General features: G+C 49.1%; 1 protein-coding gene across 1 annotated transcript in view; it reads right to left on the reverse strand.

Moving 5' to 3' along the window:
* Positions 1-13,758, reverse strand: part of Atp6v0a4 (ATPase H+ transporting V0 subunit a4) — a 42,526-nt gene that overhangs the window by 17,198 nt on the left and 11,570 nt on the right. Inside the window, exons 9-12 of the mRNA XM_075953611.1 lie at positions 11,418-11,630; positions 7,663-7,813; positions 5,262-5,401; positions 2,863-3,020 (exon numbers count right to left, since the gene is read on the reverse strand). Coding sequence (XP_075809726.1) covers positions 2,863-3,020; positions 5,262-5,401; positions 7,663-7,813; positions 11,418-11,630 — 662 coding nt within the window. The remainder of the gene's footprint in view (positions 1-2,862; positions 3,021-5,261; positions 5,402-7,662; positions 7,814-11,417; positions 11,631-13,758) is intronic.

Genomic DNA, 13,758 nt, shown 5'->3' on the forward strand with positions numbered 1-13,758 from the left:
CTGGACCACACAGGTTAACAGCCCAAGTTTCCAAAGAGCCCTAGCCCTGACTGGAGTGCAGTCAGGAAAATAGAAACTGCAAAGCATCAGCAAAGAAGTGGGGACCGGGCTGCGGGGAACAGACAGAAAAGGAGGAGAGAAAGAGCAGGGCTGAGCCGTGAGACACTGAGCCAGATTTAAAGGGCGGTCCTAAAGGGCAGGCGGACTTTTCCACATAGACCTTTAGCTCTGTAAAACTCAACCCCCCAAAGGAAGAAAAAGGGGAAAGAAAAGAGGTGAGAAACTTGGTCTGGCTACACAGCGAGTATCAGGGACTCTGTCCTTGTGTCCCCCAAGCCGAGGTTACAAATAGGCGCTGTCAACCCAGCTTTCTATCTGCATGTACACCCACACACCAGAAGAGGGCGCCAGATCTCATCACAGACGGTTGTGAGCCACCTTGTAGTCGCTGGGAATTGAACTCAGGACCTCTGGAAGAGCAGCCAGTAGTCTTAACCTCTGAGCCATCTCTCCAGCCCTTTTCAACCCAGCTTTCAAACGGATGCCAGGGACCTGGATTTGGATCTGCCTCTTGGCACAGAAGCACTTTACCAGCTGAGAAATGTTCCCAGATCCAGTTTGTTTGTTTGTTTGTTTTGTTTGTTTGTATGAGCCTCTACAGGAAACGAAGGGTGTATGTGTTTGAAATAAAGACCAGAAGAATGTCCACGGTGACAGGATGCCTAGAAAAGCATTCTCTGTAGAATTGTGCCATGGTCTCAGTGGCTTGGAACATCAGGAAGTCTATTTGGACCACTACTGTGCCGCCTTCCTTGTTGGGCCATACATCCAACCCCAGTGACCACAGGAAGTCTCCAGAAAGCCACTGTCATGTGTCAGAGGAAGCAGGTCCAGAATGACCAAACTCCGCTGGAGAGTACTTCCCCTCTGGTGATGAAGGACTGCAACCTTCTCCACCTCACCGTGAACACGAGTCTACTTGGCACAACCCCAGCACTGGGGCCTGTGCTGAGCACTGTCTACCCGGGTTCCAGGGTGTCTGAAGAGCCAGTGGCTGGAAGGGCCATTTGCGGGGACAGTAAAGGCATGCATGCACTTGTACCCATGTCTGCAGACTGGCAAGCCCACTCTACAGGAGGAACGGAATTCGCGTAGTTTTGGGAAATCACAGATTTAATTATATTTTGAAACTAAGCTTTTCTAGGAGTCTCTTCAGAAGCCTGTCCGTTATAAGGGGAGCAGACCACGTAACTTCGGTCTTAGCTTCCATCTTCATTCATTACCTTTATCATTGGTATCTGCTACTCCCAGAAACTGGACCTTCCAGAAAATCCAGATGAGATCTGTCAGAACCTCCACAACTTAAGCTAAAGATCATCACCATCTGGGCTGGGGATGCAGTCACTAGTTTGTGTAGGACCTGCTTTCGGTCCTCTTACTAAAAACCAAAACACCGCCCATTTCTTCCAGAAAGCTTATTTAAGCCTTCCAACAATGGCCAGCAAATCTCCTCACGTGAGACTGCCTGTTTCTTCTCTCCCTTCTTTTGCATTCTGTACAGACTTGAGTGGACAGACTAAACTCTTATTCCTTAACTAGAAGTGTTATAGACTGGGCACAATGAGGCGCGCCTTTAATCTTAGTGCCTGAGAGGCAGAGGCAGGCAGATCTCTAAAAGTTCAAGGTCAGGACTGTGTAGTGAAGCTTAGTCTCAAAAATAGGAAGAAAGGAAGGGATGGAGGTAGGGACAGAGGGAAGGCAGAAAGGAGGAGGAGAAGAGGAGGAAGGGAAGAGGGAAGTGGTAGGGAGAAAAGAGAAGGAAGAAGGGAGGGAATAGCACTGCCATGATAGGAGGAAGAGGGAGAGGAGGCAGGATGGGAAACAAGGCTGTAACCACACTGTTTCTGTCTCTCTCAAGCTCTGAACCCCATCTTCCCCCGATCCCCATGCCTGAAGTCTGATTCACTGGAAAGTACATGGGCGAGCAGACTGTGGGTGTCAGAGAGCTTCTAGCTGCCCACTTCCATCCATCTAGCTGTGCCCACCCTCCACCCACTCTCCTGACTCAGCCACAAGCAAAACCAGGGAGCTGCCAACGCAAACTCTTAATCTCCTCTTTGCTCTTACTGTGGAACTCTGGCTCTTCTGAGCAGCCTAAGGAAACGTCCTGTGGGATCTGCAGACTGTACCATCTGTGCCAGCCTCTCTGAAGCAAAGACTTCACTAAGCTCCTAGCTGGCGATCTCACTCTCCCTCCATCTCCACATGAGAACAAAGTTTACTGCTGACCTCACCCTCTTCTCCCTGACGCTCGCTCTCTGCAATACAATAACCAGTTCAGTGGTTGGGGAAGTGGTGCAGGTTTTGCATGCAAGATAAAACTAGATTATTAGGACTGGAGAGCTGGCTTGGCAGTTAAGAGCACTTGCTGCTCTTGCAGAGGACCCAAGTTCAAATCCCAGCAACCAAATGGCAGCTCAGAAAACTAACTACAGCTTCAGGGGACCCAATGCCCTCTTCTGACCTCTGCTGCACATACATGGTACATACACATTTTCATATATGTAAAATACATTTTTAAAAAGATTTACTTATTCATACACAGTGTTCTACATGTACACCTGCAGGCTAGAAGAGGGCACCAGATCTCATTATAGATGCTTGTGAACCACCATGTGGTTGCTGGGAATTGAACTCAGGACTTCTAGAAGAACAACCAGACCCCATAAGTAAATCTTTCAAAAAAAAATTACATTATTGGGTGAAATTTCAGGGGCACCTGTGATCAGAGCCCAGCTGTAGAAGTAGGCATTGAGGTCTTTAGATGGGCAGCAAGCACACCCAGGCAGGCTATAAACTTACTTCCATGTGCCATTTCTGAACATAGGCTGGACGCTCCAGGAGGACCCAAAGATGTTGAAAGACTTGGAGAAGCAGTCATTGTAGATCAAGCCAGTGTAGATGGAGAAGATGCCCATGAGCAGGATCAGGTAGCGCCCGTTGAAGAAGGTGTTCCAGATCTGGTCCAGGAAAACAAAGGGTGAGTGTCAGTGGGGCCTGAAGAGATGCCGAGGGGAGAGACGGCATGACCAAGGCAGATGTCACAGTCGCCCACGTTGGGGTAATCCTGGTTGGTATTCTGTGCAAACAGAACATGTAAGCCTCGTGTTCTTTGTCTCAGCGGAATAGACTGTTGTGCATTCTGAGGCCTTGTCTGCTAAGGGACTGGAAACTGGCAGGCTGTGGTCTCCAGCACCTCCAGGAGAGAAGCCTGAGCTGGCCTCTGCCCCACCATTCCAGGCCAGATCTGCCATCATTGGGGGCTTTGCCTTCAGAGCTGGGCTTCTGTCTGCCACATCCGCCAGGGAAAGCAGTTTCCTGGATGCAGGCACCATTCATTCTCAAGATGCTGAATTCGGGTATCATTCATTCCAGGAACAGCTGACATGTCGCTTTGCAACTTTAAATGTCTTCCACAGAAAACGACATCAGTTAAAAGTTTGCCATGGAAGACTGAATTGGTCACAAGACTGACCTTGCTTATGATTAACTCATGATGACATCATGGCACTTGCTCGGCTAATCCAACCTGTGCCTCTTCCAGCCTGGAACACAGCTAAGGGCATGTTTCCGCTCTGTCACGTGTATTACCATGAGCACACCTGCCATTAACCGACTGGCAGACAAACTCCAACCTGTACAAGCACCTGTGGACTTCTGCCTTCAAAGCAGCGTGGAAGAGGGCCGTGCTAAAGAGGGATGCCAAGAGTAAGGTCCCAATGTCCAGGAACCCTTGGGGTTTCTTAGAAAGAGACTCTGCCATGAACAAAACATTCATGGTATTTTAGGATAGGTTTTAAAAGAAGCTACAAATAATGTGTAGTTCTTGATGGCAATTTTTTAAAATTATGTATCTGTAGATAAGCACAAACACACACAAGGTAGATATATTCAAAAGCATCATCGCCATCTTTTCTAGGTGTTCAGACTGTAATCCAAACTAAGTTCTACAACTAATATGTTTTATTTTTATAATAAGAGTAAAGAAAGATTTTTTTTAATTATGAGAAGGCAAGGTTTAATTCCAGCAGAGGTTTAATTCCAGCACTCTAGAGGCAGAAGTAAGCAGACCTCTGAAAGTCTGAGACCAGGTTGGCTCATATAGTGAGATCCTTCTCAAAACAATTAAAATAATGATAATAATAATAAAGGGAGCTGGAGGTGTAAGAGAGGTAGAATCCTTGCTTAGCACACACAAGTTCCTGGATTCATTCCTCAGGCCCCCAAACAGCAACAAGAACCAGTGCTGTGGGCTGGCCTAGCATGCACAGTCTCCTGTCCAACACAGACCGGGCAAGCTGTGGATGCCTACAATCACCAGCTTCCAGAGGTAGAGACAGGAGGCTCAGAAGAGAAAGGTCAAACTTGGCTATAAAATGAATTTGAAGCCAGGCTGGGATCCATGAGACTCTAAAACAAACAAACAAAAATAAGTAAGCCAAAACCCAATGCCTTATTATCCCAAATGAGTTGGTGAACTTACTGCAGCAAGCTGCCCAAAGGAACCACCTTGTTCAAAAGCCTTATGTTGAATTAGGCTATTGGGGTTTTTTTTTTGAGACAGGATTTCTCTGCTTAGCCCTGGCTGAACTAGCTCTATAGACGAGACGGGCCTTGAACTCACAGAGATCCACCTGTCTCTGCCTCCTGAGTGCTGAGGTTAAAGATGAGCACACCAGCCTCCACCCCTGGGCTGAACTGGGCTATTTTTAAACTTTGTATCTTTTTCTTGTTTTTCACAAAACCATGTTATTCCTTAGAGTGACAATCACATTATGTTTATTTTTTTATGTGTGAGTATATGACACATGTGTTCAGGGGCCTAAGGAGGCAGAAGAGGGAGCTGGATGCCCTGGAGCTAGAGTTATAGGAGGTTGTGAGTTACCACAACACACACGCTGGAAACCAAGCTTCTACAACTTCTACAAGAGCGGTTAGCACTCTTAATTGCTGAGCCAGCCCTTCACATATACATTTCGTTTTTGTTTTTTGTTTGTTCAAGACAAGGTCTCAATGTCGTCTCTCAGTCTGGCTGTCCTGGAACTTGCCACGCAGGCCAGGCTGGCCTTGAACTCACAGAGATTGTCCTGTCTCGTCCTCCCAAGCGCTGGGATTAAAGGTGTGCGCCACGTGCACCACCACCGACTCCTCACATACACATTTTACTGCTTTCCCTCCAGGAACACTGGCTGACCACCCACCTCATTGGTGCTCTTCTGAGCCAGCAGGTGCCTCTCGTTTAGGACCATCCACAGGGCCGCCATCAGCATCACCAGCCCGTGACCACAGTCTCCAAACATCACGGCGAACAGGAAGGGGAAGGTGATGATCGTGTAGGGAGCTGTAGGGGTGACAGTCACAGCGGCTGAGGCCCCTGAATGGGTCCCCATACCCCCACCAAGATTTCTCTAGAGAGGCCCCTCGAGCAGCAGGCAGGTTCCCACAAGCCTTTCTGATTGTCTTCCCCCCATCTCCACACAGTACTGGCATGGTTCCCACATGCCCGAGCTACCCCATGAGCACAGATTCTCCTTTCTCAGGTTATGCCAGCACTGAGTCTTTCACAGGTGACTCAAGCATCAAGCTTCCCACGATCACATTTAGGTGGCATTTGTAATGGTAAATTTTTGACTGCTTGCTGGACTGGATCAGCAAAGCACCTCTGGGTGTTTCTGTGATAGCATTTCCAGAAAGATGAGATCTTGCAGGCTCTGACCTAACCTCTGGATCAATCCCTTGATAAATTCATGGGATGGTGGCATTGGGAGGGGGTCAAGGGTAGAGAAGGTGGTCTAAGGCCTCATCTGCTAGATAAGGGATTGGTCACTGGCAGGCTGCGGTTTGGGGCATCCCCAGGGTACAGCCCCTGAGCTGGTCTTCAACATTTGCTCTTCCATCACAGACTGGAACTGTATCCATTTGAGGAAGTAAATGCTGGCTAGATTTTGTTTTGCTTTGTTTTGATTTCATCAACTTGACACAGCTAGAGCCATTCTGGGGAGAAAAAGCCTCCATCAGACTGACTGGTAGGCAAATCTGTGGGGCGTTTTCCTAATGACGTGAGAAGGCCCAGTCCACCGGGAGCGGTGCCTCCCTGGAGTAAGCTGAAGAAGCCATGAGGCGCAAGGCAGCAAGCAGCACTCCTCCGTGGTCTCTGCTTCCGTTCCCGCCTCAAGCTCCTGCCCTGGCTTCCCTTCATGGTGAACTAGAACTAGAAGGTGAAACAGACCCTTCCCTCCCCAGTTTGGTTTTGGTCATAGTGTTTATGGCAGCCACAGAAATCAAACTAGAATAGACTCAACCTTGCCCTGACCCCTTTCCATTGACCCTTTTCTTGGCTCTTGTTTCTCCTTCCCTGCATGACAAACGCCCCCCCACCCCCATAGGCTCACATTTGAGCACTGGGTCCCTGGTTGGTGGCACTCTTTTGGGAAGATTATGGGACCTTTAGGAGGAAGCATGGGCTTTAGGTTTTATGGCCTCGCCCCATTTTCTGTTCTTTCTCTGTTTCCTGTGTGCAGATGAAAATGTGGGTGCCCCCAGTTTCCTGCCCCTACTGCCATGCCCTCTCTACCTGCTGGGGATAGACTCTCCCTCTGGAACCAGGAACTAAAATAAACCCTTGCTTCCCTATGTTTCTTTGGTCAGGGCATTTTATTACAGGGCGGAAAAGCCCTGATAGAATCCCATCTTCCATAGGCTGTTTATGGAGGTATTTGGCCAGTGCGGTAAAAGTGGCTAACACAGGAATGGAAGGGTGTCTCTAACTCCTGTATTCTTGTCAGTATCATCTTTGGTCTGTCTCCACCCCAGACAGCACCAGCAGTCACTCACAGGCATCATGACCCCCTGAAGGCCCCGAATTATTGGTCACAAGCTAGAGAACTATCCTCTTCTCTGTGTGGCTATGGAGCATCTAGTCTACCCCTCTATTTACTACTCAGGCCTCCGTAGTCACACGAAACAAGTCAGGGTACCAAGAATCTATTCTCTTGATCTCAGGTCCTGTGGATCCTTGTCTTTCTCACACAATAACTTCGGAATTGTAAAGATGCTATAGGGCCTTGGCTGACTTGGAGAAGAAAATGAAACCTAGGGTTGGCTCACATTTAAAACAGCCAGGCGTGGTGTTACTCACTTGTACATTCAGTGCTCAGGAGATGGAAACATGGAGATCGTGAGTTCAAGGCTACCCTGGGCTACATACAGGAACCTGACTCTAAACAAAAACATACTCAAAAGGCTGGAGAGATGGTTCAGTGGTTAAGAGCACTGACTACTCTTGCAGAGGATCTGGGTTCAATTCCCAGCACCCACATGGCAGCTCGCACTGTCTGTAATTCCAGTTCCAGGGGACCCAACACCCATGACAATGCACCAATGCACATAAAATAAAAATAGATAAAATAAGCATACTCAAGGAGGGGTGAAGACAAAAAGTAAATCTTTCATAAGTCAGCATTTACAAAAAGCCTTGGGAAACCAAAAGACATTGTAGAATGTCATGGTATAATTGGATTCACCTCCTGCCTCTACTGAGAGGCACACCTCAGCAATTTTCAATTTCTTGCTACCTCGTTGTGCAAGGCATCAGACCTTTACCTGGGTTTATCTCTCTGTAGCTCCCTACACCGTAGGCGTCGACAATGTTCTGGAAGCCAGCTGTAAATTTATTAGTCCTGTTGAAGGTGGGAGGGTCTGCTTTCGTCTCCACTTCGGTCATGATGGGGACCATGGAGGAGCCACTAAGTTCCTGCAGAAAGAACAGGTGACCAATGTATATGTTTGAGAGCTAAGTACTGGCCCACAGATCTGGATCTGGGACATAAACTTGAGACATCTCTTGACCTCCCCAAGAACCATGATTCCACCTGTGCAAGGTGAATGTGTCTTAATACTTACCTAATATCGCTTACATGAGTGTATCAAAAGGGAAGAACCTGTCCTGGTTCTCTGGTCGTCCTCCATGCCTTCCCAACACACACACACACACACACACACTCAGCTCTAGGCTCTCTATTCTCCGCCCCCCCTTTCTTCGGAAGCTCAGCCATTTTGCTAATTCATCCTTTTCTTTCAAGGAAAGAACTTTCTTCCACATCTCACTCTTTTCTAACTGCCCAGTAGGTTTTCCTGACTCAGCATGGAAAAAATCCATGCACCTACTGATGAATCACCAATGCACCCCAACTAGGTCCTCCCTATCCCCTGCCTCTTCCCAGAGCCTCCACTTTCCTAGGTTCTTGAAGTTCTGTGGCCACTATTTCAATCCCTTCTCCTGACTTAGTGGCCGCCATTCCAGCTCGATACTTCTCCCTCCTGAACCCTGGCTCCTATTCTCCGAGTTACCACCCTAGCCAGGCCTCACCACCTCCTCCAGCCTAGGTCCTTTCTGTTGATTCACCCACCCACCCACCCACGCTGCCCAGTCACGCCTAGAATAAAACAAACCAAAGGCATTGTTCTGCAAAGACTTCCTACAATCTAAAGAGTGACGTCAAAACACCTTGGCTTCCTTACAGGGTTGACTTAGTCCTCTACTGACATCTTCGTGACCTACTGCACAAGTCACCTCCCCTGCCTGCCCATCCTCCACTCCATCCACCACCCCAAACACACACAGCGTGCCCTCAATGGGACTTCGCCAACTAAAGGAGACTTTGCAGAATTTAGTCACACTTCACCTCATGATGCCATGAGGTAGATCTCAAGACAAAGCCCAGTTTAGAGATATGGAAACCGAGGACAGCAGGGTTAAGAAACTGCTCCAGGTCGTAAAGCATCTGGAGGAGCTCCCCACTCTCCAGTTAAGGGGGAGTAGGCGTCTCCTCCTCAGCAGCAAAGCCCGAAGCCTCCTCTCCATCCGGTACACACCCGGCGGCAGCTGAGCCGTGGCTGGCAGAGGCCACAAGGGAAGGGATTGTGACGATGAGGACAGAGCCCAACACCTGTTCTGTCTTCACCCTTCCTAACCCTCCCACTCACACCTTCAGGGGGTTGAAGGAACTGCTCTAGCCAGCCTCGTAGGAAGCCTGGCCTTAAGACGACACAGGATAACATTGAGACAGAGTCTCCTGTACCCCAAGGCCGGCCTTGAACTTCAGTCCTTCCACCTCCTGAGTACTGGGATTACAGGCGTGTTCCACCCCCCTGCTAAATTCTAAATTCAATTCTGACCCCAGTGTTGTGGCACCACCTCCTTAGTGGCCTGGCCCTCCCCAGTCTGTGGTGAAAATGCTTCTAAATTATAGACAGGACCAGGCCACTCTGCCATGGAATAAAATTGTTCCCCTAAGCCACTAAGTTGATTCAGTAGGTAAGGGTGCTTGCCACCAAATCTGATGGCCTGAGTTCAATTCCCAGAGTAAACACGGTAGAGAGAGACAGTCAGTTCAGACAAGCTGTCCTCTGACCTCCACGTGTGTGCACCCCCTCCACACACAAGTTAAATGTAATAAAATGTTTTATTCCACCCCCTACGCTGTTCTGAGGGCCTCAGGAGCTTTCTTTTCATACCTCCATCCTAAACAGCCCTGCCCCCTCCCTGCACCGCCCTACCCCTACCCTGTCCCCTTCCTGCTCCCTCCCTGCCCCAACCCTGTCCCCTTCCCTGCCCCTACCCCGCACCCACCTTGCCCCTTCCCTGCTCACTAAGCACTCTGCTTCACAATTCGCCCAGAATGCACCCCTGCTCTGCCCCATCAGAGGGAAATTCATCATCTGAAAATGCTCCTTCTGTGTAGTTTGGGAATGCAACTTGAGGGTGATGAGAATGCCCCCCCCACACACACACACACTGAAGTCCTGCTGCCCTGATTCACTTTGATTTCCTATTCGTCTCTGTGCCTCCGTTTCCTTCAGTGGGAATATGGACGGCTTCCACCTCCTTGGCCGTTTTCACCACAAGCTCTGTCTTCAGACCTCTCCACCTGAGAGCTTTACCTCACAGTATTCCCAGGGTCCTCAGCAATATCTGCTCTGATTGCCACAGCTGCCATGAGTCCCCCAGCCCCCAACCCCTTACCAGATGTACCACCGGCCTAGCAGGAAGTCTTCCCACCTTCCTGGCTAGAGCCAGTTTCCTTCCCTCCACCCAGGCCTCAGTCCAGTGGGATCACCACCCTGATCCTCCATGCATTGATCCAAGCAAGTGTATCACATTCTCCAGCGGGGAGCAGTCAGGCCGCCCTCTTGGCACCACAGAGCCCATTCCCACGTGTGGGTCACCCTGGCCCTGTGTGGCTTTGGATAGCCTCAGGCGTCTTCCTGCCTGAGCTGGGACGGCATTGCTGCTGGTCTCACCCACCCAGAACCAAGGGTCGGCCCTCGGGCACTCTTTCCTTCATGAGGTCAACAGGTGGTCACAACCAGCTTCTCTCCCATGATGCCCCTCACTTCCCTCACCCACCATTCACGGCTGCCCGCGAGCACATATTCAGGGGCAAGCGCCGTCCGTGTTCATCTCTCTTTCTAGAAAGTCTCCTGGGCCTGGTCGTGTCTCCCCCGGGAGCTCTGGATCCACTGTGCCCAGGGAGAGTGTCACAGATACACGAGGAAGTAGCAACCAAACACCATGCGTGTGCTTGGTGCTGCAGCTAGCACGCTGAACCAAGTGTGCCTTTGAGCTCTTAGTACAAGGGTTCGGGTGTTGTGTCTCTCTAGCTAGCCCATACCGCTATGAGGTGATGGGGGCACCTACCGTCATACTATAAAAACCACCCTTGCAGCCGGCAGAGGGGCAGCGTGTGAACACTCAAAATGTACCCCCTGAAAAGTGAGTGAGTGCCACAAAGAAATGGTGGCAGCTTTTCAACTGCTGGAGGGAAAAAAAGTTTCTCTCCTATGCCTTAGCATTGAGTTAAGAATCGAAGGTAAAGGGACTGGAGACATAGCTCAGCCAATCGAGTGCCTGCCTAGCAGGCTCTAAGCCCTGATTTCAGTCCCCAGCAGTGAATAAATCAGGTGCAGTGGTGAGTGCCTGGAGTCAGAAGTTCAAAGTCAGCCAGGTGGTCAGCGCGTGGTCGGCTCTATACACTCAACAAAGCCAGACAGATCTCTATGAGTTCAAGGCCAGCCTGGTCTACAGAGTGAGTTCCAGGACAGCCAGGGCTGTGCAGAGAAACTGTGTCTTGAAAAAAGAAAAATCAAGTCATCCTCAGTTACATAGAGAGTTGGAGACTCTCTGTTATATGAAATACAGTCTCTATTTTTTTTAATGTGCTGGAGGTACAAGATAGGAACAGTTCTACCTCAGAGCCACTTGTTAGCTTGTTCACACCCCAGACAGGATGAGCAGGGGCTGGGAAGACCAGACGTCATTGGCCTCCCGTCCCCAGCCGCCCCTGCCACTCACTCACCATGCCCTGCTCCAGCGCCTTCTTGATGTGCCTGGTGTCTGCCACTGGGAACCAGATCTCGGCGATGATGCACTGCTGGGTGACGTCAATGTTGCACATGTTCAGGACATGGTAGACGGCCTTCATCTTCTGCACTTTGATGACCCAGGAGTGCCAGTTGGCGGCTGCTTCCTGCAGTAGGCGCTGCCGGTGAGACTCTGTTTGGGTAATGACCTGGCCGAAAGCAAAAAGAGAAAAACAATAGGGGTATTTGATAAGATGGTGAAAGCGGGGGTTCATCTGCCATAGTGGCTTCCCCTGCTTGGAAAGAGCCGCGTGATCAGTTTGTCTCCCCTACCCAAGGTTAGACCCTATGAGCAAGGCCTTTTCTCCTTTTTCCTCCTTTTCCTCTAAGCTATTTGCTTGCTCTTCCTCCTGCTGTTGCTCTAGGTTGAACTGTGTGTCCAGTTAGGAGGAGTGTGAGCCTGGATCTAGAGAGGAAGGCACCCAAGAAGTTCACCATGGGAACCACAGCACTGATAGGAGTGACGCATCCACTAGCCAGGGCCATCTAGTTGCCAGTGGCCACCAGATGCTGGGTGGGACAGAAAGGCTCCTCCCTCAGCTTTCTCAGCAAGAGCCCTGCCCAGGTGGCACCTTGATTTTGGACCTCTGGCCTCCAGAAAGAACTGTGTGTGAGAGTCTATGTCTAGTACTGAACCTACCCACTGTGGTCATATGTTACAGTCAGACCAAACAGTCTCCATGATAAACCCTTCAATAAATGCCAAGCGAGTTCATGAACAGGAAACTTGGTGCTCATAAAACTCCTTTGATGGAATTACATTTCCTGTTTTGACAAATAAAACAGGGTCATCTTTTTCAGTCCCCTCTCACATGTTATAAAAGACAGTTCATGAACGTGAGACCTGTAAGACACAGGCCTGCACGTGTGTCTTGAAGGATCACTTGCGGGTGTAAAACAACTCAGTCTGAGGATTACCAGAAGACAAAACCACCTTGGCACAGATAAGTGTTCACTAACCTTACCACAAATCTCACCCTAACAAGAACACCTGCAGGCATGAAATGGCTCAGTGTGTAAAGGTGCTTATGGTCAAGTCTGACTTCCTGAGCTTGATTCCCAGAGCCTACGTCGTGAAAAGAAGCCATTTTTATAAGTTGTCCTCTGATCTCCACATGCCATAACACAAGTGCTTACACACACACACACACATTGATCTCCACATGCCATAACACAAGTGCTTACACACACACGCACATGCACACACACACATACACACACACATTGATCTCCACATGCCATAACACAAGTACTTACACACACACGCACATGCACACACACACATACACACACACATTGATCTCCACATGCCATAACACAAGTGCTTACACACACACGCACATGCACACACGCACATGCACACACACATTGATCTCCACATGCCATAACACAAGTGCTTACACACACACACACACACATACACACACATTGATCTCCACATGCCATAACACAAGTGCTTACACACACACGCACACACACGCACACACACACACACACATTGATCTCCACATGCCATAACACAAGTACTTACACGCACATGCACACACACACACACACACATTGATCTCCACATGCCATAACACAAGTGCTTACACACACACGCACACACATTGATCTCCACATGCCATAACACATGTGCTTACACACACACACACACACACACACACACACACACACACTGTGATTTTAAAAATCCCTCTCACAGACAGGATTGAATCCTAGAATACAGAAACCCTGAGAATGGACTCCAGAGGAGGCCCTTCTGACCCCATGCCTACACATGCCTGTTTCCACAGTTTGTCTTACAAGAACAAGTGCAGACACTGGAGAGAGTCTCAGTTTCATCCTTGGCTATGACTGAAGAAAGGGGAAAGCGGGTCAGTCAGAACTTCCCAGATCTCTGAACACAGCTGCCCAAGTCCCACTCCCCATAAACACAATCAGCCTCATTTCATCCCTGATCCCCATCAGAGTATTTTCAGAGAAGGAATTTCCTGAGGGAAAGAGTTGCTGGGACAGTGGCTAAAAAGGAATAGAGACAATTAAAAAGATTAAATACAGATATTCTGGGACAGTAAAAGTGTTCACTTGCCAAAGGCTTTTAAAACATACATTCCAGGTGTTGTGGCATATACCTGTAACTCCAGCACTTAGGAGGTTGAAGCAGGAGGATTGACATGAGTTCAAAACAAGCCTGAATTATGGAACAAATAGCCACCTACCTAGAGCTACACAGCAAGACCCGGTCTCAAAAATGAATAGCTAAAACCTAACTTC

The sequence above is a fragment of the Microtus pennsylvanicus genome, chromosome 19, assembly GCF_037038515.1.
Source record: "Microtus pennsylvanicus isolate mMicPen1 chromosome 19, mMicPen1.hap1, whole genome shotgun sequence".
NCBI lineage: Eukaryota > Metazoa > Chordata > Mammalia > Rodentia > Cricetidae > Microtus > Microtus pennsylvanicus.